General features: G+C 32.1%; 3 protein-coding genes and 1 pseudogene across 6 annotated transcripts; 1 reads left to right on the top strand and 3 right to left on the bottom strand.

Annotated features, from left to right (window-relative positions):
- Nucleotides 1-4,431: 4,431 nt before the first annotated feature.
- On the bottom strand, nt 4,432-11,183 carry LOC107457877 (senescence-associated protein AAF, chlorolplastic). Of its 4 annotated transcripts, none has more exons than XM_016076047.3 (13): nt 10,975-11,183; nt 9,513-9,905; nt 8,763-8,903; nt 8,392-8,465; nt 7,855-7,931; nt 7,680-7,751; nt 6,875-6,943; nt 6,228-6,274; nt 6,018-6,147; nt 5,839-5,907; nt 5,629-5,732; nt 5,159-5,234; nt 4,432-5,047 (listed from the first exon to the last, which is right to left on the bottom strand). In XM_016076047.3, exons 2-13 carry the CDS (start codon nt 9,842-9,844, stop codon nt 4,874-4,876), a joined length of 1,365 nt encoding a protein of 454 aa, XP_015931533.1. In that variant the 5' UTR covers nt 9,845-9,905; nt 10,975-11,183; the 3' UTR covers nt 4,432-4,873. The 4 variants fall into 4 exon arrangements, with proteins under 4 accessions (XP_015931533.1, XP_052107878.1, XP_015931535.1 ...); XM_052251918.1 differs by having other exon boundaries at nt 8,763-8,900; nt 10,975-11,182; XM_016076049.3 differs by having other exon boundaries at nt 8,772-8,903; nt 10,975-11,180.
- Nucleotides 11,184-18,019: 6,836 nt separating this feature from the next.
- LOC107457894 (protein RSI-1) lies at nt 18,020-19,489 on the bottom strand. Its single transcript, XM_016076082.2, has 3 exons — nt 19,292-19,489; nt 18,940-18,970; nt 18,020-18,491 (listed from the first exon to the last, which is right to left on the bottom strand). Exons 1-3 carry the CDS (start codon nt 19,373-19,375, stop codon nt 18,310-18,312), a joined length of 297 nt encoding a protein of 98 aa, XP_015931568.1. The 5' UTR covers nt 19,376-19,489; the 3' UTR covers nt 18,020-18,309.
- A 2,557-nt stretch (nt 19,490-22,046) lies between these two features.
- Nucleotides 22,047-22,897, bottom strand: LOC107457872 (uncharacterized). The gene has a single exon (XM_021126679.2). The coding sequence runs from the start codon at nt 22,895-22,897 to the stop codon at nt 22,274-22,276; it is 624 nt and encodes a 207-aa protein (XP_020982338.1). The 3' UTR covers nt 22,047-22,273.
- A 1,033-nt stretch (nt 22,898-23,930) lies between these two features.
- LOC107457862 (transcription factor bHLH51-like) lies at nt 23,931-25,023 on the top strand (annotated as a pseudogene).

Raw genomic sequence — 25,023 nt, 5'->3', positions numbered from 1 at the left:
CAGATCACCACCAGAATCAGGAAGATTGGTCGCAACGCCATTAGGACCAGGGAGAGGGGCACCCACAGGAGTTGGAAGAGAAGTCTCGGGAGCCTTGGAAGAACTCGGAGCGTCGTCTGGTCGGGGAGGAGACTCTATGATTCTCTGACCCCGAGTCTTCAACTCGGACTCAGACACAGTTCGGGGAGGAGACACAATGACCCCATCAATGACAATCTTGTCAGGGTCCAAAGGACAGAGATCCAGATCGGGAGCAAGGACTCCGACCTGCTCCTTAAAAATCCTCCAAGCCTCCTCGGCTCCCTCAGCAATAGAGTCCTCCAACTCGGCGTAAGCAGTCCGAGAATTCAACAAGTCCTTCCTCACCTCCACGAGGTCCTTAAACAAGCTCAAATAACTCTCCTGCGCCTTCTTCCTCAAGCCCTCCTCCATATTGCATTGGGCTTGTAACTTGCTCCCCTTCTCCCGGAGGCCATCCCTCTCTTCCTTCAATTTAACGACCTCCTCCTTCAACTCCTTCTCATGTTTCTGATACATGAGAAGCCTTTCCTCCAACTCTTCAACCCTCGAAGTTGAACCCAAAGAGCTAAGAGGAGTCTTCTAAAAAATATCAAGAAACTTAGTGCACACCGCCGCCGCCCTGATATTTTCCTGAGCCAGAATAGTGAGGCGGTTCCGGACAGAAACATCATCCATACCTATACGAGTATAGGGATAGATGTGTTTCCGGATAAATGCAGGAGCATCCACCTTAGCCTCACCTTCAAAAGAAGAGGAAGACTCTAAAGTCTTGCGCTTCTTCTTGTCTGGCTCAGGAAAAGATCGGGGGGAAGGGGGCGGCTGAGAAGAGGCCGAGGAGAAAACAACAATAGGACAAGAAGAGGTCCCCAAATTTTGGGAAGAAGGGGGAGGAAGAGGAAGAGGAGAGCTAGTTACCCTGGCGCTGCCGGCCCTGGCACAGGACCTCGCTTCGACCTCCTGGACCCTCTGGTTGGATTCACTGGAATTCTTCTTCGCCATCTCTGTAAAAAGCAATTAGTAGCCAAAAAATTCAGACAAGTCGGAAAAACAAGATACAAGTCGGAAATAAAAGCAGAAAAGACAAAGGCTACCTAATTGTGTCTGGACAAAGGTCGGCGACCCCTGGAGAAATTTTTTGGTATCCAGATACGGGGTCCTCCCCCACACTTCTCGGAGGAATCCCACAATGGCTGCATCCACCTCATCCAAGTCATCCAAACCATATTTCTCATAGGGGGAGGCCTCCAACCAGTACAGAGGAAAGCAAGGAACAGAATTTTCATTCAGGAAAAAGGGGTGGTGACCCTCTACACCTTGAACTTTGAAAAAATAATTTTTGAAGTCATGGAAGGATTCATCAAAAAGGGTGAAAACTCTCCGACCTTGTATGGCTCGGAAAGACACCCATTGCTGCTTGTTATTTAGCCCACTGAAGGGCTTGGTCATGTGAAAAAGATAGAAGAAAATCCTCAAGGAGGTCGGAAAATCTAAGGCGTGGCTGATAAACGGGTAAATTTTCAGAAAACCCCAAGAATTGGGGTGAAGTTGGGTAGGAGCAACTCGGCAGTGACGTAAAACAGCTATTTCAAAATCAGAAAATGGAAGAAAAACACCCGAACGGGTAATCATACTCTCATACATATAGAAAAAATGAGGGACCTCCTCAGTGTCCCTCCCGAAACAAACCCGGTCCCGGGACCACCAATTCATACTTTAGCTCGTCCTCCTCAGAAGTACAAATATGGTGATGAGTGCGAAGGTTGGTGATAAACTCGACATCAACCAAGGGTTCCTCCCCCAAGACCGTAACATCAACCCACTGAGCAAGAACTTCTACAGAAGACATTTTTCCTAAGGTATGATGAAAACCTACAAAGGAAAAAGAAAAAAGAATAAAAAACGAGAGTTCCTAAAGGGATATGGAATCTAACAGAAACCTACGGCGTCATGTTCTCCCTCTCCAAAGAAAATAAAAGGCATGCAAACAGAAGCACTTAATAAAAGGGAAGAAAGAACCAACCTTTGCCTGAAAAGGGGTAGAGGAAGATGAAAGCCTTCAACGAAAGTGTTCCACGAACAGATACGAAAGTGTTCCACGAACATATGAAAGGGAAAATTTGAAAAATCGAAGAAACGAAACAACGAAAGAAGGGGGAAGCACTTATAAGCACGTTAGGGGCATAATGGTAAAAATAGAAGCGATCATTAATGAATGCACCGTTACCAAGGTAATTAATACCTACGCATACCCCTAACGGACGCGACGTTTGATTAGACGTAACTGTGAAAATCAAAAGTCACGAAAAGTCACGTCGGTTGCGAACGATCACGTCGGTTCCCTCACAAGTCGACCACGACCCCGAGTAGAATACTCGAACCCAAGTCTTAAAAGAAATTAGGCTCGAGTAGGGGCACTGTTCATACCCTGACCCAACGATAAGGCCCAGGTCCAAATGAAAGGCCCAATCCAAATGGTTGAGCCTCGCCCTGTACCAACCTCCTCCCTACGAAGTCGGTTCTTACTACGACTTATCCTAAAGAAGTCGGGGACGAATATTAGCTAGCAAATAACCACTCATTCAAATGAGTAACTGCCCCTAAAATCTCTCTACCCACTTCCAGGAGCCATATCTCAACCTCCCTAAGATAAAAAGACGGTTATCCACCTTAAATGGCGGAACTACTTCAACGGTGGTTATGGGTTCACCACTATAAATACACTGGCATCTCTCAGGTATCTCAGAAGCCCAATACTCTCTAGACCTGTTTTGCCCCTTTGCTGACTTTGGCATCGGAGTGTCTTTGCAGGTACCACCCCCCATTCTCCCTTACACAAGTCGGATGGGGGCCTTGGATCACAAACTCACTTGGACGTTTCATCGTTCAGACGATTGGGACAGCCAAACTTATCCAACCCATTAATTTTCGGTTACCCATCATAACAGTAAGTATGATTATATGGGGAGTGTGATAACCGTATTATAGTTTAGCTGTAGTTGCGTCCAAATATAGCCTTTTTTATTTTTTATTTTTTTACTAAATGGGAATCTTTTATTAGATTTATGATATTTCACCTTTGCAAATGATAATAAATCAAAATTAAATTTTATGTAAATGAAATAAAAAATTTTCCTTATTAGATATTTATACTTGGGTAGGATAGTAGGGAACACACAAAAGAGATGGGGTAACTTGGGATTCTGCCTATTAAAAATCTAAAGTGAAGGGTGGGAAATGGGAATGATGGAACAACGGTGTAAATAGTGGATGGTATGATGACAATTCTAAATAAGAAAGAAAAAGAGAATTGATAAAGGAGGGGAGGGAGTTGGATCAATTGGGGGCACTGTGACAGTGATTTAAGGACTTTTGCAATTGAATAAAGATTGGAAATGATGTTATGTGGGGATCATAGTCTTACCTCCTTCACCTTTTGCTTTATTTTGGTCTCACCCTTTATCTTTTAGCTTTTGAAAAGCTCATTCTTAGATTTAAGAAAAGCGAAAAATCTCGTTAACCATGTAATCTAATCAGTAATCACAATAGTCTACCACTCTACCCCAACTTATAGATCAATTAGTTAATAAATTAATTAATCAAATTTAAGGAAGGTGATGGCGGCATTAAAGCCACGTTTGCTAGCCATCATTAGGGTTTTTGTTAAATTATGACATAAAAGAAAAAAAATGATTGCCCCCACTCTCACCTAACTGGGGTTTCTCTATATTAATGCTTGACATGAATAGTGTAATGGGGGAGGTTCAAATTAATGAGGGTTGACAAAAGTTTGTTACTGTGAAGAATTAGAAGTGCTTCATTTGGATGATTTGGTACCGTAAAGTCATCTAAGCAAATAATTATACAAAATCATTTTCTTCGATATCCAAGTATTATTTTTTGTCTAAGATGTAATTTTTCATTTTATCAAGCTAGGCACACATTATGGGTCATAAGATTTGTTATATTTTGGGGGAAACATGGTCTTAATTCTTAAAACAGTGATGAATCAATATGTTTCTTTTTTTAAAAAAAATTAATTATTCTGTTGATTTTTATAGTTTTAAATTCTAACTTTTACCAAATTTATAAGTAGATTCATATACTTTTTTTTAATTAAATTCCTATAGAACTTTTAATTTTCTAATTAGATGATTGTTAGTGTAAAAAATATTAGAATTAACAGAATATTTTTTTTGTAAATTAAAGTACTCACAATTTAAAATCTAAGTCTTTATCACATTTTTTGGGAAAAATATTCAATTAATTTTTAGATTTTTGATACGAAAAAAAACAATTATAAAATTAAAAACTATGTAAAAACCTAATTGAAAGGGAAAAAAAAGTATAAAAACTAAATTACAAATTTAGTAAAATTATAAAGACTAATAAAATAATTAAACCACAAAAAAAAAAGTTGAAACAGGTTGTCCCATTTTCCATAATAACGTTTATATCAACCAACACCGTGGGAAGAAATTAATCTAGTACATTGTACATATAGAACACTTACATGAAAACAAGCATATTTATAAATTGAAATCTAAGCAATTGTGATGAAAGCTTTGCATTTTATTACGCGTATCACCAATCTAATGGTATCCTAGGGTGTGTTCCTGGTTGAGGAGAAAAAAAAAAAAGGAGGGAATCGAAAAGTTTGAAAAATAATATCATTCTACAAACCTTTCTCTGCTCTCCTTTTTTATTTTAACCTCGGACTCACAAACACACCCTTTTAGAGGAGCACAATGGTCACTTGCTAGTGATCATGTTGGGGTTAATATACTAGTTAGAATCCAATCCGTGGGATGCATCTATGCTGTACAATGCAATGTTTGTTTCCATATATATTTTTTCATCTGGTATCTTCCTCACTATCTGATTTTGTGCCCTCTTTCTCTTCCATGATGCTTTCATCCATCATAAACCTCCAGCTATCCCCTTCTTCTATTTCCCATTGTTTTTTCAGTTCATAAATAGCTTTCGATGCCGCAGCAGCAATGGCTGGGTTGCTGTCTTCTGCCAGTCTCTGCAACATGAACCCAAGACAATAAAAATCATTCTGCCAAAAGGAGAAAAAATTATGAAACTGGTAACAGTAGTCGAAAGTACAGATGATGATAGATTTGCATATACCAACCTGCAGTGCCCCCATCCCAGCATTTCCAAGAGTCCACATGGATGGTGCTGCTGCTAGTGCATTGGCTAAAGCTCGTCTGGAAACGCATAACATTTGAAAAGAATATAAATGAATATGGATTGAGGTTGCTTTTAATGTTTCTCTTCTCCTCCTCCTACTACTACTATTGCCACCACCACTATATATTTCTTTACAAGTAATCAACGGAATTTTTGCTTTGTTATGATTGCATTTTCAGAATTGAACGACATAGTGAAAGGGAAATTTTAAAATTTCAGAATAATATGTAACTTTTGTTTTGTAGCAGAAGGATCAAAACGTGTCAATGATGAAGCCAACCAAGCTAATTCTATTAATACTAGTTGAATTAAAGCCAGGTATTTTTAGCCCAAAAAATTGATCCTTTTTGGAGAAAAACAAGGCAATGCAATCATATTCCTTGAAAGACTCCAATATCAGACAAAGCTTACCGAGTACTGTCATCAGGAGAACTGGAACACTCCGCCAACAATGATACACTTTGTTTACCATCCATTGCATCAAGGTCTATAAGAGTGGTAACCAACAACTCAAGCTGTTCCAGGTTTAAAAAAAAGCCCAAAAAAAATCAATGCTTATTACTTGCATATTGAGTTAGTGACTAGAATCAGACAATAAAAAAAATAAACAGTGAATCAAACCTCTTCAGGGTCAGTGTAATCAATTCCATCTGCTTCGGATAGTGCTGATGCCATAATCCAGTAAGCTTCCTGTTCACCTTAAAAGCTTACCATATGATTGATACTTTCCCTGATACAATTCGGTTACAGAAATTGATCTATACGTAATGAGGAAAATAAAACAGCAAACATGAAAAGACCTGAAGAGCAGCGATCCGTTCTGTGGTCACATCCCCGGGGAGGAAATTTACAGATTTTCCATTCTTTTCAAGCCTTATACGACCTCTTCTATTATTAGCTGAAAGAGATCTTTTATCTCTACGTAGAGGACTGCACCCAATATCATCAGAAAACAAATTTTCAGTGCTTATTATTATATAGAAGAAGGCATTTGAAGTTACTTGACTTACAATTTATACATCTTGCTCACCATCATGTCATGGATGTTTACTATGAACTGCAATATTTACATAATACAAAATAAATTTCTTAACTGGGAGCTCAAACAAAATATGCATGATATTTCAAAAACAAGTAGAGTAGCAATTCATTTTAAGCAGAATAGTTCCAACTGTCAGTAACAATAAGTAGGGCTGAGTTTGGTTTTGATAACAGGACAAGACAGAACATTGGAAACAGGACACAAAGGACAAAGACACAAAAATTAGTTCTTCTATATTTTGTTTGGTAATAAACTGAATATAAGATAGAACAAATAATAAAAGTCCAATTTACTTTAAATTTTTTCTTCACACAAAATTCAGAAAGAAAAATAAAATGGTAAAAAAAATAATTATGAAAAATTAATAGTGACAATAAAAAGAAAAAAGAAATTGTGTCCCCGTCCAGTGTCTTTGTGTCCTTCTTGACAGAAAGGACACAAAATACACTAATTCAGTGTTCCAGGACATAATGTCTCTGTCCATATCTCATCTGTCAAATATGTTCTTGTGTGTCTGTGTCTATGTTTCAGTGTCATGTGCATGTAAATAAATGCAGCCTAGTAGAAAAGAGAAATATTCCAAAGTGAAAACTGTTGTAGAGCATAAAATGTTACCTCCAAGGCCATAAGGGCATCTTCCATAGCACGCTGCTTAGCACGGAAATCAGCAAGACGTAAATCAGCCTGATAGTTCAAAGGTTATGTCAAAAGGGGTTTTGTATTTTTGGCTATAGACAATCAAACACTTGTTTCTCTTGCTGCGATCTTGCAAAAGGATCTAGAGGTTCATATTAAGATCTAATGGGATGGGATAGTCATAGTTTTACACAAGAAACACTTTTTATTGCCCCAAGGGAAGACAAAATAATTTGTACTGATCACGAAAACAGTTTTATAGTTGTTTGAATTCTTAATTAATGGACTACAGGATTATACAAAGTAGCCATATGGCTGCTTTAGTTTTTAACTTAATGAAGAATAGCTAGGGAAGACTGAACTTCAAGTCATACCACCCCCTAGGCATACCTAAGTCGAGCCATGAAATTAGATTACAGGACAGATTTCATATTTATGACCACCCATGAATTTGTTTCTTTGTTCCATAGAAGTAATGGAGTTTCAGCAAGACAGGAATCACAAGGTTTATTATTATTATTATTATTATTATTATTATTATTATTATTATTATTATTATTATTATTATTATTATTATTATTATTGTAGAAGAATTTCTCTTCTATGTCAACAATTAAGACACATTTAACCAACAAATCGTGAGTGTAGAATAGTGACAAGGGGATAGGCAATGTATCAAAGACAAAATCACTTGATGCAAATTATATCAATAAAAATCTTATATCATATTAACCAAGCATATCATTCGGATGAAAAAGGAAAACTAAGAGGATAAAAGGTTCACCTCTAAGGCCCCATCACTCCAATGCTCATCAGCAGCACTTTTCAATCTGGACCGAGCTTTATCCTTTATTATCTGCGCAGTACATTTAAAAAAAAAGAGTGAAAAACCAGGACAAAGTATACCACCAATCTGCAATCTTCAATCAAAAAATGTGAAGATTCTAGATGATACAGACAGCAGCAATGCTATTAAGCCGTTTAGCTTTCTCCTTGACATCACGATCGATTTTCTCAGTGTCCTCTCTTGCCCGAGCTACACAGCAAAATAAGAAGAAAAATATATGTAAGAATAGAATCATTCATAAAGATGATGCACCTATTGAATCCTTCCTCTTCAGAAGCAATAAAAGGAAGAAAAGATCCATGCACATGGAATTTTGTTGTAAAGCACTTCAACATTCCCCAGATGCTCGAAGAAAAACACTTCGATAAGTAATAACGTAATCTCTTTTCAAACTGAAGGTGCTTGCTAAATATAATTGCAATCTCAATTGACTTATTTGTTTCTTTATTTCTTTTGGTTGGGCAGAGGGGATGCTCTAGGTTTATGGGTGGACATTGCTGTCCTCACATGAAATACAAGTATCGCTTAGAAAGTATATTTACACAAGTATCACTTCTAATGAAACATTTATTTCAACTTTCATTGTATGAATAAGGATGCCATGTTTCAGTACAATATCACATTGCTTAAAACGAATGAATTGGCTAACCATCAAGCTTGAGAAATTCTGTCCCTAGAAAAGCAATATCTTGGCGCGCTCGAGCATCCAACCTCATTATGCCTCTGACAAAATAATAATTTAAAATTATTTTCGTTGCCTAGGACTCAATTACATTTCTTACTCTTATATGTATATAGGAAATACAATATATAAAACGGATAGACATTGAGGTGAGAGGCATTATTTAAGTCAGCTACAGATAAGTCCTATATCGAAATTTGCAAGCCATGATTATCAAAATATCTAGACCAAACACATTATTTATACAATTGATCAGATAGTGTGATAAAAAGACAGCTAGATGAACAATAGTTAGAGCATGTTTCAAGCAAAAAAACATAGGACTAAATACAGCTTACAGGAAGTACCGTGAGAGCAAGACAATGTCATTGCGAGCCCTTTCATTGACGTACTTTGCATCATTATGAACGAACTTACAAGCTTCAGCCAAGCCACGAACAGAATGAATGCGATCAATTTTCTCATCTTTGGTATGTCTGCTGTACACAGAAAAATATCTCTAACATTTAAGTTTGAATACTCAAATATGAAATAGTGATAAATTTACATGCTATCATCAAAAGTTGGAGAAAGATAAATGCTAGTTTGACATATGATAGAATTGGCAACTGAAATGCAATAACTAAAGGGTACTAGGCCAGGCATAAGAAATTACGGAAGAATTATAATGGTAGAAGGATGGTTAATTATAGGGTAAAGTAAATTTTTTTGTCCTTGAAGTTTGCAAAAATTTTAAAGATATCCTAAGTTTTATTTTATTTCAATTTTTTCCTAAAAATTTTCGATTTGCATCAAATATACTCCTGATGGCCAATTTTTCAAAAAGCTTAGGACCAATTCAGCAACAATTTTACAAGAACAACCATCACTACAAGCAAACCAAAAATAGTTGTCATGCATTATTGCTAGTTAGTCCTTAAATTTTTGAAAATTTATCTATCAGGGTATATTTGATGCAAATCGATAAATTTTGGGACAATTTGGGACAAAATTGAAACAAAGTAAAACTTAGGGTATTTTTAAATCTTTTGACAAACTTCAAAGATAAAAAATATACTTTACCCTTAATTATATTTTAATTCTATTACCTAGTTAAATCAGAAATGTCAGCGTAAGTTGTAACACGATCCTTCTCTTCCGTATTGTTTGCTCCAGGTGATTTACATAAGATAGAATATTTTTTTGAGATTGACCTATCTGATTTTCCATTGACGATCAAAACCGGGTCATTGAGTAAGGTTGATCTCCCTGTGAGGAAACATCTTTGGTTCATATATCCATGTTCTAATCCATTCCCTGGAGGCTGTATTCTGTTGATCTTTGTGGACATGGAAGAAGAATGTTTTTCGTGTGATCTACAAAGAGTTGTTTTATGAGTCACAATAGGACCACTTGAAATTTTGTTTGCAGTAAGTGCCATCAGAATATCAAGAAAAGAATCATGTATGCCTGGTCTTCATCACACTTGAAATATCTCAGTTCTGCAGAAGAATATCACAAACGAGCATGAGGACATAGAACCTACCTATAAATGGTAGATAGTAATAGTACAATCCATTTTTTTAAGGAACTACAAGTTCCATTAAAAAAGATGCATATTGTGAGAAAGAAATACAGAAACAAATTCGTATTCAAGAAAATACAATCTGGGGTCTGATTGATAAAATAAACTGACAGATTAGAGTATAAGTGAAGTTGTGTGTTATATTGTTGAGAATCATATATACCAATCACAATGCCACTAATTTTGTAATTCAAGTGCCGAAAAAACTGGTAGTCAACATTAAGCATGACTTCTTAGAAGACTCCTATGACAATCTTGAAAGTTTGGTTTCACTTTGTGTTGTTTCAAATATTTACTAATAGTTAGTGTTTATGCAGCAATCTGCTGCATCTTACCTCCCTAACCCCTTTTTATAAATTTTTCAAAGGGCACCTTAGCCCCAACCTCATCCAAATGTTTCTTCAAAGAATATGCATTTGATAAAAACACAGTATGTAGTTCATGTCTCCAGAATTTCCAGAAATTAATCCAAAGCAACTTATATCTAATACCCTAGATTTTAATAATATTTTTCCAACATTTAGATGTTGAAAAATCCAAGCGGCAAAGATAGTATCAAATGCTTGAAATACTAGCTAGCAGGTAGCAGCTACATCTAGTTGGCAAGTCTAAAATTTTCCACAAACAGTTATTTATAGTTGAAGTATATAACTATATATTTCATTTTCTAAAACCGTAGAGCAGATCAGCATGTGATTCACCTCATCATTTCTCTATATCATCCTAAGTGATTATTCAATGAAATCAATCAATCAATTAATACTACTATGATCACAAGTAATTCCAGTTTGAAGCTAAAACTTCAAATGCAGATGAATTTTCCCAACTATTCAGATACATAAGCCACATCTCAAGTTCACTCAAATTTCAGAGTCACCACTACAACACCACACTAGCAAAATTAGAGAATCATCGAAACAAAGAACAGCAACAATTCATAAGATAAATTGGGGAAGCAATAAGAAAAGGGAAGATGGGGAAATTACCTATGGAAACAAAAAGAGAGGGAATTTGTGCGGAAGGAGAAGAAGCAGCAGCTAATAAATTAGGTTGATGGAGTGAAAGAGAGAGTAAGAAAATGAAAGAAGAGAGTGTGAAGGCCAAGAAAATTGGAGAAGATAATTGAGAACCACAAGGAGAGGGTGTGGTCCTTTGAAGGCCAACGACGAACAGTAGAAAGAATGAGAAATGGAATGGAGACAAAGAGTCACATTGGAATACTGGAACATGTGAGGGGTGAAATGAATGTCCACGTCACTTCATAAATGGGCATTGTTTTTTCAATTTAGTTTTGATACAGGTCACTGGTAGTATTATTGTAAAATAATTTTATATATATATTTAATGGGAAAGTATAAGAATATGGACAATGGAGATTTACTGAGTATTAGATATATAACTATTAATGTTATATTTTTTTATCAGTTAAAATTTTTGGAATGAGTGGTATTATGGCATTGTATTAAAGTTCTAGATCCGAAAATCAAGAGCTCGATCTTTGGTAAACTCTAAAATTAGTTTAATTTTTTGGGAAGATGTTTATTATTTCTAGTACTCGAATGGTTATTCTAGATAGTATGGGAATGTTCATTTTGTAATTTAATAAAATACGTATTAAACACATATTAATATTCTAACCAATATATAAAATATATATTGAACACGTGTTAAATTGCAATACCAAACTTTTTATATATTATATTAATATTTTTTGTACATCTATAATATTGTAATACATCTTAAATTTTAATATTCAATTAAATATTGTATTTATTACTATATTAAAAATAATTTTTATTTTTGTGGGACAAGATGGGTAAATGACACTTTCAACACTTCATCATCCCAATCCATTTTGGATAAAAGATCCGCAGCCGCTGCTATGTCTTGCTGGGCATGGCAAATTTTTAGCTGATTATAATTGTATGGGTTGGGACCAATATAAATAGTGGTTGCCTCGCTTTTGTTGCTTTTTGTATTTGTTTGGAAGTTCCACAAATGAATACTTGAGTTATGGTATCATAATGGATGAATTTAGTTTGATGACTTTCGAACTTTTTTTTAAGATTGTTTAAGATATTATAATGTGTATATCTAAAATTTATATAGTATTTTTAGTACTTAATATTTTTTTATAGATTATTGGTTATATTTCAGATAGATAGAAGAGATATCATATAGAAAAAGACAAATTGTATCATATTTGAGATGAATATGAGTCTCTAAATATCTATCGATATAAGTTTGTAATGATAAATAAAATACATACTGATAATAAAATAGGTAATAGAACAAATAATTAATATTTGAGTAATGCTATTACTGTGTAGATGGCTAAAAATTTCTACATGTATAAATTTGAGGTGTTGAAATGAGATTGAAATTTGTCTATAATAATGAAACCCGCACTAATGAACAAATTATTATTGATGGGTCCACCATCTGAATTGTTGTAGGGAGAAACAGTATATATGTAGAAAATGTTAACCATTTTACTACTTTGCATCCTTTAAATTAGATAAATTAGATTTAATTAGTATTAATAATTTTTTTTGAGTGTTCGACTATAACATTAGTTGAATTCTGGACTTGAACTTGATATCATACTTTCTATGTCAATATAAAATTTTTCTTTATTAAAAATTATTATTTGTATTGATTTTGTTAAATAAAATTTTATTATATTATATTTTTGCTATTCTTATTTTATATTATAATTATGAATATTTACAAAATATTATTATCTTTGAAAAAAAGTTTTGAACAAAATTTTCTAATTATATATATAATAAATTAAAATTAGATTGATTTATTAAAGAGATTTTTTTTATAATTTCAAATAATATAAATTTAATTTATCCTAAATGACAAAAAATAAAATGAGAAGTATTTTAAATTATTTTTTTAAAAAAATAATGGTGCAAATATACTATATCTTTAAAATAGTCTTGAAATAATGTCTATTCTCTCTTTTACATGATTTATTACAGTTTTTCTCAATTAAATGCTAATATATATTTCTATATTAAAAAAAAACTATTACTATCATTTTTTTATTTTTTTTTACTATTACATCAAATTTATGTACGAAGAAAAAGAAATTTACCAAATAAAGTTTTAAAGTCATAGTATTTTTTGTTACATAGGATAAATTAAATTTATATTATTCAAATTGATAAAACGAAATTTCTAACAAATATAGTTTTATTAATTTTATTAATTAATAATAATTTTAAACCTAAAATTTGTTATCACTGCAACAAAACATTGAACTAAGTAAAATGTTAGTCCCAAGTCCAATCCAAAAATTTCAGTAACTGGTCCAATACAAAAGATTTCATTAAATATTAATTAGAAATATTAACTAATTTAAATGAGACACAAGCTAACCAACTTAGGTTAGTCGAGTGGTCAGCTCACTTGTCCGCTTAAACAAGTGTGGATTTCATTATTATAGACAAAATCCAATCTTATTTTAACGCTTTAAATTTATATATGTAGAAATTTTTGGCCATCTACATAGTAACATTGGCCTTAATATTTAGAACGGGTGTGAATATTAAAATATCAATCTTTTATATATTGTTAGATTGGAATTCGTTTAAAAAATAATAAAATTGTTATTTGTATACCAAAATCAGTCACCAATATATTTGTGTATAAATATATGTGTGATTTAATTTATTTTTAACATGTATTTATATTCTAGTATGTATTTTATACTAATAGCTGATTTTAGTGTATACGTAATATATTCCATAAAATAATACTTAAAATTGTTAATTAAATTAATCTTTTTATTCATTATAGGATAACTTATGTTCGGTTGCTCGTGTATCAAACGGGTCGGATGTGCTAAATGCTCAGGAATGATGGAAAAACTGGATTCGGATTACCTTCATGCGTGTAGAGGAGAAGGTCGGAACTCGAGATCCTCTCGGATTGACGATGTGGAGTGAAGAGGAGGGATGCCACCTGTAAAGAGACTCTGACACTTTAATCAGTATTCGTACAAAGTCGTCACTTAGGGTAAGGATTAAGTGACGTACCTCTGGGTAGAACCCTCCCCTTATACAGTCTACATTAGGGCGAGTCCTATAGGAACAAACTCACATTTCAAAAAGTTTTTTTCCCCAGTTGTCAGGTACCTCATGGGAGGGGAGGTGGCGTTTTGAGTCGCCTTTCGATTCAAATTTCATATACTCATCGGATCGACCGATCGCTCGGATTAAAATATTGGGCCAGTTGGACCGAGCCAAAACAACTTGTCACCTTAAAAAGATAAAACATGCTAATATAATAAGTTAGTATCACATCTTATATGATATATCCTCGGTTTATATAAAGTAAAATTTGTCTGTACAAAGTATAAGTAATTTTAGTTCAAAGATTAAAAAATGAGCTAAGAGCCTAAGACAATTTTTTTTTTTATATGGACTAATGGTCTAACGAACATTTTCTACAGAACAATAATTTCTGCGGTTACCTATTCTTTTTAATTTTTTATTTTTTGATAGGTAACGGGGCCAAAGGCCCAGCTGCAGTTACCTCTTCTCAATCATAATTGATGTCAGGTTAATAAACTAATTCTATTTTGCAATGTCTTGATTGTCTTGCCATGTGATGATTCTTCCATAATATTTGTACCTTTTTTGGTACCATTTTCTGGTCAATCTGTACCTTTTTAGACTAATTTGTGCCATTCTTTTTTTTTTAATCCATTGTGGTATTTTTATTGTGATAGTAATGTTGTAATATTATGATCATTTTGCAAATTAGAGATTAATTTTCTAATTTAATTGGTGATGGCGAATTCAGTTTCTTGATTGATTTATCTCTTCTATCTTGATTCACTATTTTACAAATTTCTCAAAAATGGTTTCAAGTTCTATTATTCGCCAAGAGATTTTAGTTTTTTATTTATAAATTCTTAATTCATCATTTTTTACTTGTAGTATTAGTTTTATTACTATTCTGTTTCAATTTAGGTTTGTAAATTGTAATTTTAGAGTTTTTTTTTTTCAGTTTTGCATCAGCCATCTATTATACTATAGTGTTTGTAATGATCTTTTTGGAGTAAATGCCCAAAATAGTCCCTGAATTTCAAATCGGTATTCAATTTAGTCCTTAATTTTTCTAAATGACCAACTAAATCCCTTAAATTCAGAAACGTGCATCTCCGATAGTCCTTCACAGAAGTGCCGTCAAAACATTGCTGATGTGGAACGTTAACTGCCATGTGGGCATTCCAGCTGTATGCTGATGTGTGCCAAGGTTGAATTTGATTCAAATTGGTATTTGAAATTGTCTAATATTACCCAAATTAGTCCATTTCAATTATAAAACCCTAATTGTCTTCCCTTCTTCAAACTGTATGCTACGTTTTTCTGTTCTTCGACTTTCCTTCTCTTCTTCGACTTTCCTTCTCTTCTTCAGATGAAAAAAGTAATGTTATTTCATTAAGAGTAAAGTATCGTTTTTGTCCCCAACGTTTGGGGTAAGTCCTATTTGTGTCCCTAACGTTTAAATCGTCCTATTTATATTCCTAACGTTTATAAAAGTGATTCAATGTTATCCTATTATCAATTATACTAACAAATCAGATTATATTTTTCAATTATTCTCACTTAGATGTATTCATTTTCAATTAGGTCTTACTTGTATGTGTTTGATTTTAATATTGTACCCACTATTTGTGTTTAGATTCAATTATGTTCCTAGAGAAGTGAATTATGTAAATGTTGTAAGAATTAGTTTCAATTTTTGATGAGCTATTTTTCAGAGTGGATCATCGATTCTATCCCAGACATTTGTATTCTAATTTCAAGAAGAGATTTTTAAAACTCAAACTAAAGCGTTCATGATGTGTAATTGACGGTAGGATAACATTGAATCACTTTTACAAACGTTAGGGACACAAATAAGACGATTTAAACGTTAGGGACACAAATAGAATTTACCCAAAACGTTGGGGATAAAAACGATACTTTACTCGTATTTTCCTATATCAAGCAAATTGCTGAATCTTCCTAGAATATCTCTTTGTGGAAGAAGGGTTTTAAAACTCAATTCTAAAGTCGTATCCAACAACTCCATCAAACACGAGCAAGGGGATAGCAAGGACTATGAATATAACAAGAATCACAATAATGAAGTAAAACGTGAGAGCAGTTGTGGCACCATAAAATATTGCAATAATGTTGAAGATAGAGGCTATAACAAAAACTAGTCTAATGTAAAGAATTACTGCTAAATTAACACTCCTTTTCTGGAATTATAATCAAGTAACACAATAGACATAGGATGTTGATAAAAAAATATAATGAGACATCATTTATTTTTCATGTTAATTGTATATGAAATTACCATTCATTTCCAACAAACTAGCCATAGAAGGATGCTGATGAGTACCTGAACAGCAAAGAAATTTTTGAGTATCTATCCATCCTATTCTCAAAATGCAGTGCAGTTGCATTTCAGGTAATTGAATAAGTGAACTTAAATCAACATCAACATCAACATCATTACTTATATCAATGGCACCATTTGGATCACCAAATACATTCACTTCTATGACTTGGTCTCCATTAAAAGAACATGAAATTGAACATGCATAAAAAAGTAATATTTTGTCCCTCCCTTAGCAGGACTCCAACAATCCTCCTCAAACTTCCCAATAAACCCCCCAAAATAGAAGGTAATCCAAGTAAAACTGGAAGTAGTAGTCATAGTTAATAGCTTCGTTGAAGCTTGCAACCTCATCAACATATCCATTTTTGGCACAATATCTCATCAATTTTGTCCTCCCTGAACTTAAATTCATACAAAGCATTGCTCAAATAAAAAGTCACAGTAACAGAATTGAAATCCCCATCTTTTTTATGCTTCACTTTACCAATAACTCCCTTTATTCCTTTATTCTTTTTTCTTTTTCTATCACTATAATGTTTTGAACATCATTGGAGCGATTTATCTCAATATAAATTACATCCAAACATTCAATATTTGTATCAAAAAGAGTGATAGTGAGCGATAACAAAAACCTAAACACTCACCTTTCACCTTCTGCAATGTGCGAATACAATGATGCTTCATGCAAAACTTGCTTCACTGAATACAACCGGGAGTGCCACGGAGGGGCACTTGTGAAGCTCGACAACTGCGAGTTGAAGGAGATGAAGAGATGATGCAGAAGAGAAGAAAGTGTTTTTGATAGCAAACGGCATCGTTTGGCCTATTCCCCTTAAACGGTGTCACTTTTTAAATTGCCAACTAAGCATTTAACTGCACACATCAGCAGTGTTATAACGTCTGGTAACTTTTGGACTAACGGAGATTCACGATTCTGAGAGTCAAGGATGCATTTGGTCATTTTAAAAAATGGAGGACTAATCTGAAGTGAGTTGGGAATTTCAAGGACCATTTTGGGCATTAACTCGATCTTTTTGTAATGAAAAAATCTAGAGAACTAATTAAATTATGAGCCAACTCAAGTCAATCTCTCTTGTATTTTTAGTTTTAAAATTCAAAAAATAAAAAATAATGAAGGGTTGTTTTTTTTTATAACAAGCCTCTTATTATAAAATTAATTGGTTCTAGTTGGTTATATTCTTAATTGGTTCCTGATTTGTAATTCATCTTTCAAACGAGTAAATCCTATTTTTTACTAAAAAAGAAAATTCTAATACCTTTTCCTAAACCAAAATTTAAAAACGTTTTTCGTATGTCCTTAAATTTTAATAACAATATCTGCTCAATCATTATTTACCATACTAAATTGATAGAATTCATTAATTAATACCAATTAATACCGGAGAAATATAATTCTTTTCAAATTATAATATGACCCGAGAGCCATTTGCCTTGAATTCTTTGCTCTCTTGATTCTTGAAAAACTTGCCAAATGCCTACTATTAATCAATATTACAGTTTCGACTTTTGCTTTGAAAAAAAAAGGCGACAATGTGCCAAAGACAAAAATAGAAAGTGAAAATTCACATATAATTTTTATATAAAATTAATAGCTAAAAATCGATAAATAATTTAATATATTTGACTAAATTATCATCTTTAACCGTTATCAACTATTAATTTTATACAAAAATAACTACACATAAATTTACTAAAATATAATTGCAGCAACAAACACAATAAGCTCTAATATTTCCTCTACGTTAAGGGAAAACTAAAATACATAGCCAAATGTGCCCTTGTATTGCCAAGCATGGCATTGTAAATATATAATAGAATATTGAAGTAGTATTACTAATTAACTTATATATATAAATTTGATATGATTAGGAAAGAGAGGGTTTAAAGTTTTAAGGGCATTTGGGACCCCCTTCCTTGGTCTTCCAGGTGTTGTAGCAAGGGCACACTTGCTTGTTTCCATATGTACCAGGAGGAACACACAGGCATTTGGCGCAACATTTCTGGCAGAAAAACATGCATGGCTTCTTGTGTGAAGTTGCTGAGCAACGGTAACTGCACCTTGGTTTACAATCTGTGCAATATAATTAAAATTATATTTTCTTACCACTACTAGTTAGCAAACTAAAATCACTAAAAAGCTAATTTATAAATTATAACTACCACTTGTCATGTGTACATAACTACATATCATAAAGATCCAAATTTTTTTAAAAATTAATTACTATTAAATTTATATTTTTTATGATATACAAAAAACTAAGGTTGCGTGCGTTTATACTATTTCAGAACAATGAAGACGCATGCACAATATACACAAATATATACCATTTGTTGAGTTATTAAAACACTAATAAAAGAAATATAAATACATTTGTTATTAAAAATTAATTTTACTTTTATTATGATTGGTAAAAAAGCTACTGAGAGTAGAAAGTGAAATTTTTAAAAGTTTGTTCCTTCAAAATTTTGAATAAGCAAACCTATCGAGTGGCATAAGAGCTAGTGAATCTATAAGATACCTGAAGGGCGAAGTCTTGCACTTCCATAAGCCTGGCCAAAAGGATTACACAAAAACAAACATTTTTTTGCAAGAATTAGAATAACTGGGATCTTAATTTGATAGCATAATGCTGCCACTGGAAAGAAAGCCATGACTAATTAATTAATAAAACAAAGCAAATTAAATTAGGAAAAGTATAGATAATCAACAACATTTTTTAATAATGTGTAAACAATGTGAATTAATAAAGTTAAAAGAGTAAATTAATCTTAAATTTAATTAGTAATATTAAATTAGGGTGTAGTATATTTTTATTTGATTGGTAGTTGTTAGTATTTTGAGGCGTAAATTATTATATGCTATGTAAGTACCTCAGCCACATTGGAGAATGTGAGCAAAAGAAGCAAAGAGAGAGCAATGAAGACGATGGAGCTGGTGGAAGAACGTGCTGCCATTGCTATGATATGCGGAACAAATTGGATAAAAAGCTCACTTTCAGAGTAAAGGAAAAATAAAAAAGGCAAAAACGAGTAAGGAAGTGTTACTGATGATGTAGGAGTTGGAATACTTGGGTAGATATTTATAACGAAAGCTAATAATCATTTAAAAGAAAGAAGTAAAAGAATTTCCGTTGTTTATGGCGTTGAAAAGGGTGATTAGGAAGTGATTGGTAACATGGAAAGAAATGAGGTTGCAAGAGTGAAGTGCGCGGTAATAGCGGCGTGTCTTTTGTTTTCATTTGCATTTTTTCAACTCAGTAACATGGTAGGGTCCTTTCTCCATTCATATTTGTTCTTTCTTTTTGTTATTACCATTTGTTCTTCTTTTAAAAGAAAAAATATTTTACCCTTTTTTCTTTCCTTGCTCAAAAATTTTTAGAACGAGTAATGTTGATAAAGAAATAAAAGATAAACATAAAAACAAGAATTCAAACAGAATAAAAAGAAATATTGAAATTGAAAATAGAAATAAAAAGGATAAATTGAAATTGAATACAAAGAAAATCACTCTACTTCTATCTAATTTCTTTACGCAACAAGAAATGACTCTTTAACCTAACTTGTCAATGTCATAGTTTGGGAATTGAATCGAAAGGACTCCTCAATCTTCTACCCAATTCTCCGATGCAACAAGAGAGTAACTCCTCAACCTCAATTATCCACACCATAGTTTCATCACAATACCAAAAAAAGGATTTTAAAACCTCTAAATCATTCTATACTCTGACTATCCTAGTTTATGAGGTATTTATAGTCTCTTATTAAGTTAAAACAAAGAAAATCTTAAAATTAATAAACATAAGACCCAATCTAAAAATTAAATAAATAAAATAAAAATACATCAAATTAAATTAAAACATTCTAAAATAAAAACTAATATCTTTAAAATAATACTTGAACTCTTCGTATCGCAAATATGTAAAGCATATATCAAATGCTATTCATAAGATTTCTTTTTATTAACATATACATATACAAAATGTAACCAAAAAAATTTGAGTGGTATAATTAAAAAAAAAAAGAAAGAAAGAAAGAAAGATAATGTATATGAGTCAAAAATTGAGTGGTATAATCTACAATTAGGGAGAGTTTCGTAAAGTTAATTATTGGAGAGAGGTTAATACAATGAATAAAAAATGGTGAATTAATATATAGAGTAATTATATATAATAAGGATTTGGAGAAATTTCATTCATAATTTTTCTCCTTAAAAAAAACTAAAATATGTATTGTTTACACTAAATTTATATTACTATTTAATGAATTTTAATTTCTAACAGAAAAATATTGTATTGTGTTCTAAAATAATTTTATTAGGAGTCAATATATCTTTTTTTTAATAGAGAGCCTCTTGTCTTTTGAAAGAAATGGACAAGAGTATAATTGAATATTTACTCTAATACTCTTATTCATAACATATGACTTTTACTCAATAAAATTCAATATTTTAGATTTTTAGTTATTTATACATAAATTGCAGTTGGATATTGAACATTTTTCTCTTTGTACAGAGATCGTATTAGACTAGTATATTTTAAGTATAATATTAAAAATCTACTATGCTGCCATGATTTATATATTAAAAAATAGTATTGAATTTATGAGTAAATAGTGACCAGTTACCACAATTTATATAGTTTTTGTAACCAAATTTTTATTTTTTTTTTGACATCATGCATATTATTCACCGCATGAGGAAATCATTCACTTAGAGATCATCACGCATTATGTATAAATAATCCTATTATATTATCAATAGTATTTTTATCAATTTTTGGTAATTTTTATTTATAATTGTGTTTAATAAAAATATCTTTGGAGATATTAATAAAACAAAAAAGTACATAAAAAATACACAAAAATAATAAAATTATAAAGGTGAAACTAAATATATATAGAATCGCCTATATATTTAATTTTACCTTCATAGTGATTTTGCCTATATATTTAATTTTGCCTTTATATTTAATTGCCGAAAATAACCCCTAATAATTATCTCAAAAGACAACGAGACTCTTGACAAAAAAAATATCAATCCGGCTCCTAAGATTTATTTTTATAGGACTGATTAGCCTTTGTGCCAAAAAAATTAATGTTATTTTTTTTGCACATGAGTTAATCAGTCCCCAAAAATATATCAGGGGCCGAAGACGTCGTTATCCTTTCGAGATAATTGTCAAGGATCGAATAGAGTATTTACTCTAATTTTAATAATTCAACTATCAATAAAATTTCTTTTTTCCTTATTTTTTTTAACGGAAAAGACAATAATTCTGCACTCAGATTAATCCAACTCAGCAAAAAATAATGTTACAGCCATGCCTCTTGGAAAATTTTAGATGTCAATTGCAATAAAGTATTAGAAAACTAAATGATATAAATGTTCTATGTAAACCTCTTCTACACTGTACTTGTGGACGATGATTTTCAGCATCCTCTATCAATGAATAAAACTATTTTGTTAATAAAACGAAAAGAATATATAAAGAGTACGGAAAGATGATAATAAAATTGTGAAAGAATAAAAAAAAAAATTATTAATTATTCAATAATTGAAATTATAAACTATGAAGATGAAACTAAATATATATAGAATTGTATATATATTTAGTTTACCTTCATAGTTTATAATTTCAATCATTCAACCATTAATAAAAAAATTTTTCTTTCCTTATTTTTTTTAACCGGAAAAACAATAATTCTACAGAGATTAATCCAACTCGGGAAAAAACAATGTTACAGCATGTGCCATGCCCCCTTGAAAATTTTAGATGTCAATTGCAACAAAGTATTAGAAAACTAAATGATATAAATGTTCTATGTAAACCTCTTCTATACTTGTGGATGAGGATTTTAGCACCCTCTATCGATGAATGAAACTATTCTGTTAAGCCCTGGCTGAGTCCTCACTTGTGTCGATCGAAATTGTTCCTTTGTCCTACCATAATAGACAGCTTCCTCCCCTGAAAAGGTGATGAAATTCCAGCCAAATGCCGATCCACCAACTACATATGTCCCTTGACCTTCTTCAGCCAATGCCATAATCTCAACTTGAATCTGCTCTGGAGACTTCATATGTTGAGGCTGCTGCTCTTGCTGTGTTTTGTGATCCAAGTTTTGGCCATCTTGCTTATACTTTGCCAACGAAACTGCTTCTGCTTTCATATCGTCATATAACTTCACAACAATCTTCAATTGTTCTCGAATTTCTCGGGATTCTTTGCTACTTTTGTAGTCGGGAGTTCGTAGAACCTGGATGAAATGGGGGCGAAGGTCTGGAATAAGTGCGCGAATCTTGTAGTAGTTGGAAAAAGAATCAGATTCGAGAGGCCTCTTTTTCGTTGAAGAAGGAATAGCAGCACCACTCGTTGTTGGTGGTGGTGAAGGAGGAGGAAGGTGTGAACTTTGAGTTGTTGGTGATGGAGAAGCAGCAGAAGAAGGAGAAGGAGAAGTTTCAGCTGCTTTTGGTTTTTTCATTGATGTTGATATCATAATAAATCAGAAAGAGTAAGGAAAGAAAAAGAATTTTATTAATTGTAGAATGATTGAAATTATAAACTATGAAGTTGAAATTAAATATATATAGAATATTTGTCTATAAAAGATAAAAGCAAATAAAGATAAGATAAGGATAAATAAAGATAAGATAATAATAAAGGGAGCCATTTAGATAAAGACGTCTAAAACGTCTTTTTTTAAAGATGTTTTCTAGTAATTAAAATTTAACATATATAATCGATTAAATCGTATTATTTTTGTCAAAATTAGGCCAGATAAATTAATTTGACCAAAAAATAATGAATCATATATGTTAATTTCGAAAACTCTAAATCCTAATCTTATAATGGCAGAAAAATAAAATGCTAGAATTTAGGATTCTCAAAATTAATATATATAATAAGAGTATTTTAATCATTTTCTATAATAAGGGTATTGTAGTCATTTTTCATATAAATTATATTAATTTAGATCAGTTCAAGATTTGATTAACTATTTTTTTGGTAAAATTAATTTGTTTGGCCTAATTTTAACAAAAATAACACGGTTTAATCAATTATATGTATTAAATTTTAATTATTAAAAAACATCTTTAAAAAAAAGACGTTTTAAACATCTTTATTTGAGCGGCTCCCAATAATAAAAGACTAAAATTATCACTGAATTTGTGCATTCTGTTGGGCTAAATTTGTGGGTCGTGAGACTTCTTTATTGTTGTCATGAGTTGAGGTGAAAGAGTGGTTTAATAGATGTGTTTAATAAAAAGATTTTGTTATGACCGCGTCTAATAGAAATATCTTTATAAATATCAAGGTTGCAAGAACCGGACCGGTCAATAAACCGGTAAGGTCACTGGTTCAATGATTCATTGATTCGACCGGAGTTCAACCGGAATTCAATCGGTTTAATTAAATATTAAATAAAATTATTAAAAAACTTAAAATAATCTTAAGTATATAAATTCAATAATTTCTAACTTAATAAAATTTAATATTTCACATAATAAATTATCCATTACTCTGCACCAAACAGTAACAATAATTCTTTCTTTTCAGTACCAACACAGATAGTGCCTCATGCCTATGACTCAGCATTTGCCTCTCTTCAATTCCAATATCTATGGCCTTTAGTCTTTGAAGGATTTCCAGAAGATAGACCTGCAAGTGCTTCTAAGAGCCATAGCCAAGCAGAGAAAAGAAGAAGGGACAGAATCAATGCACAGCTTGCAACTCTTAGAAAACTGATTCCTAAGTCTGATAAAGTAATATTGTTTTTCAAAATTTATATTCCAATATTGTCATAGACATAGTTAGTTACTTCTCTCCTTTTTGGCAAAGTATATTGTTTACTTTTACTTCTATCAGTTATGCTATTCAGAGTTTAGATTTTCTTTTTCATCCTTTGAATTATAGCAAGAAAATAGAAATTACCTACCTAAGGAAAATGACATGATATGCAAGGTATCATTAGTTTATGCTATTAATAGCTTTAATAGGTTCCATGATAGAATTTAAAGCATTTGAATTCTACTTCATCAACCTTGATAGATAAAGAACTAGAGAAGCTATATATGTTTTTGTTTTTTAGACTGCATAAATTCCATAATTGATTATGCTTTCAAAATCAATTCAACTAGAAGTGTAAGAGTAATATAAGTTCAACTTTGAATTATGCCGGAATGAATACTACAAAAGCAGAATCAAATTAATTAAGTTTTGTTGCGAATGCAGATGGACAAGGCTGCATTACTAGGGAGTGTAGTAGATCATGTAAAGGATCTAAAGTGAAAAGCGATGGATGTGAGCAAAAGCATCACAGTTTCAAGTGAAACTGATAAAGTAACAATAATAGAGTGTGACCCTGATCAAGATGAAAGCTATGCTAAAGTGAAGATACTGAAGCACAACATTGTAATTTCAGTTTGCTGTGATGATAGACCAGAACTTTTCAGTGAACTCATTCAAGTCCTAAAAAGGTTGAGGCTCATAAATCAAGATCAGAACATATTCAGAAGCAGCAAACAGAACAGGCGAGCTCATAAATCAAACATAAATCAAGATCAGAACCTCAGAAAATCAAAAACAAAAATCAAGAAGGCAGCATAG

The sequence above is a fragment of the Arachis duranensis genome, chromosome 7, assembly GCF_000817695.3.
Source record: "Arachis duranensis cultivar V14167 chromosome 7, aradu.V14167.gnm2.J7QH, whole genome shotgun sequence".
In the NCBI taxonomy this organism is placed as follows: Eukaryota; Viridiplantae; Streptophyta; class Magnoliopsida; order Fabales; family Fabaceae; genus Arachis; species Arachis duranensis.
Note: the sequence above shows the minus strand (reverse complement) of the source record. Positions and strands in the feature narration are given on the sequence as shown.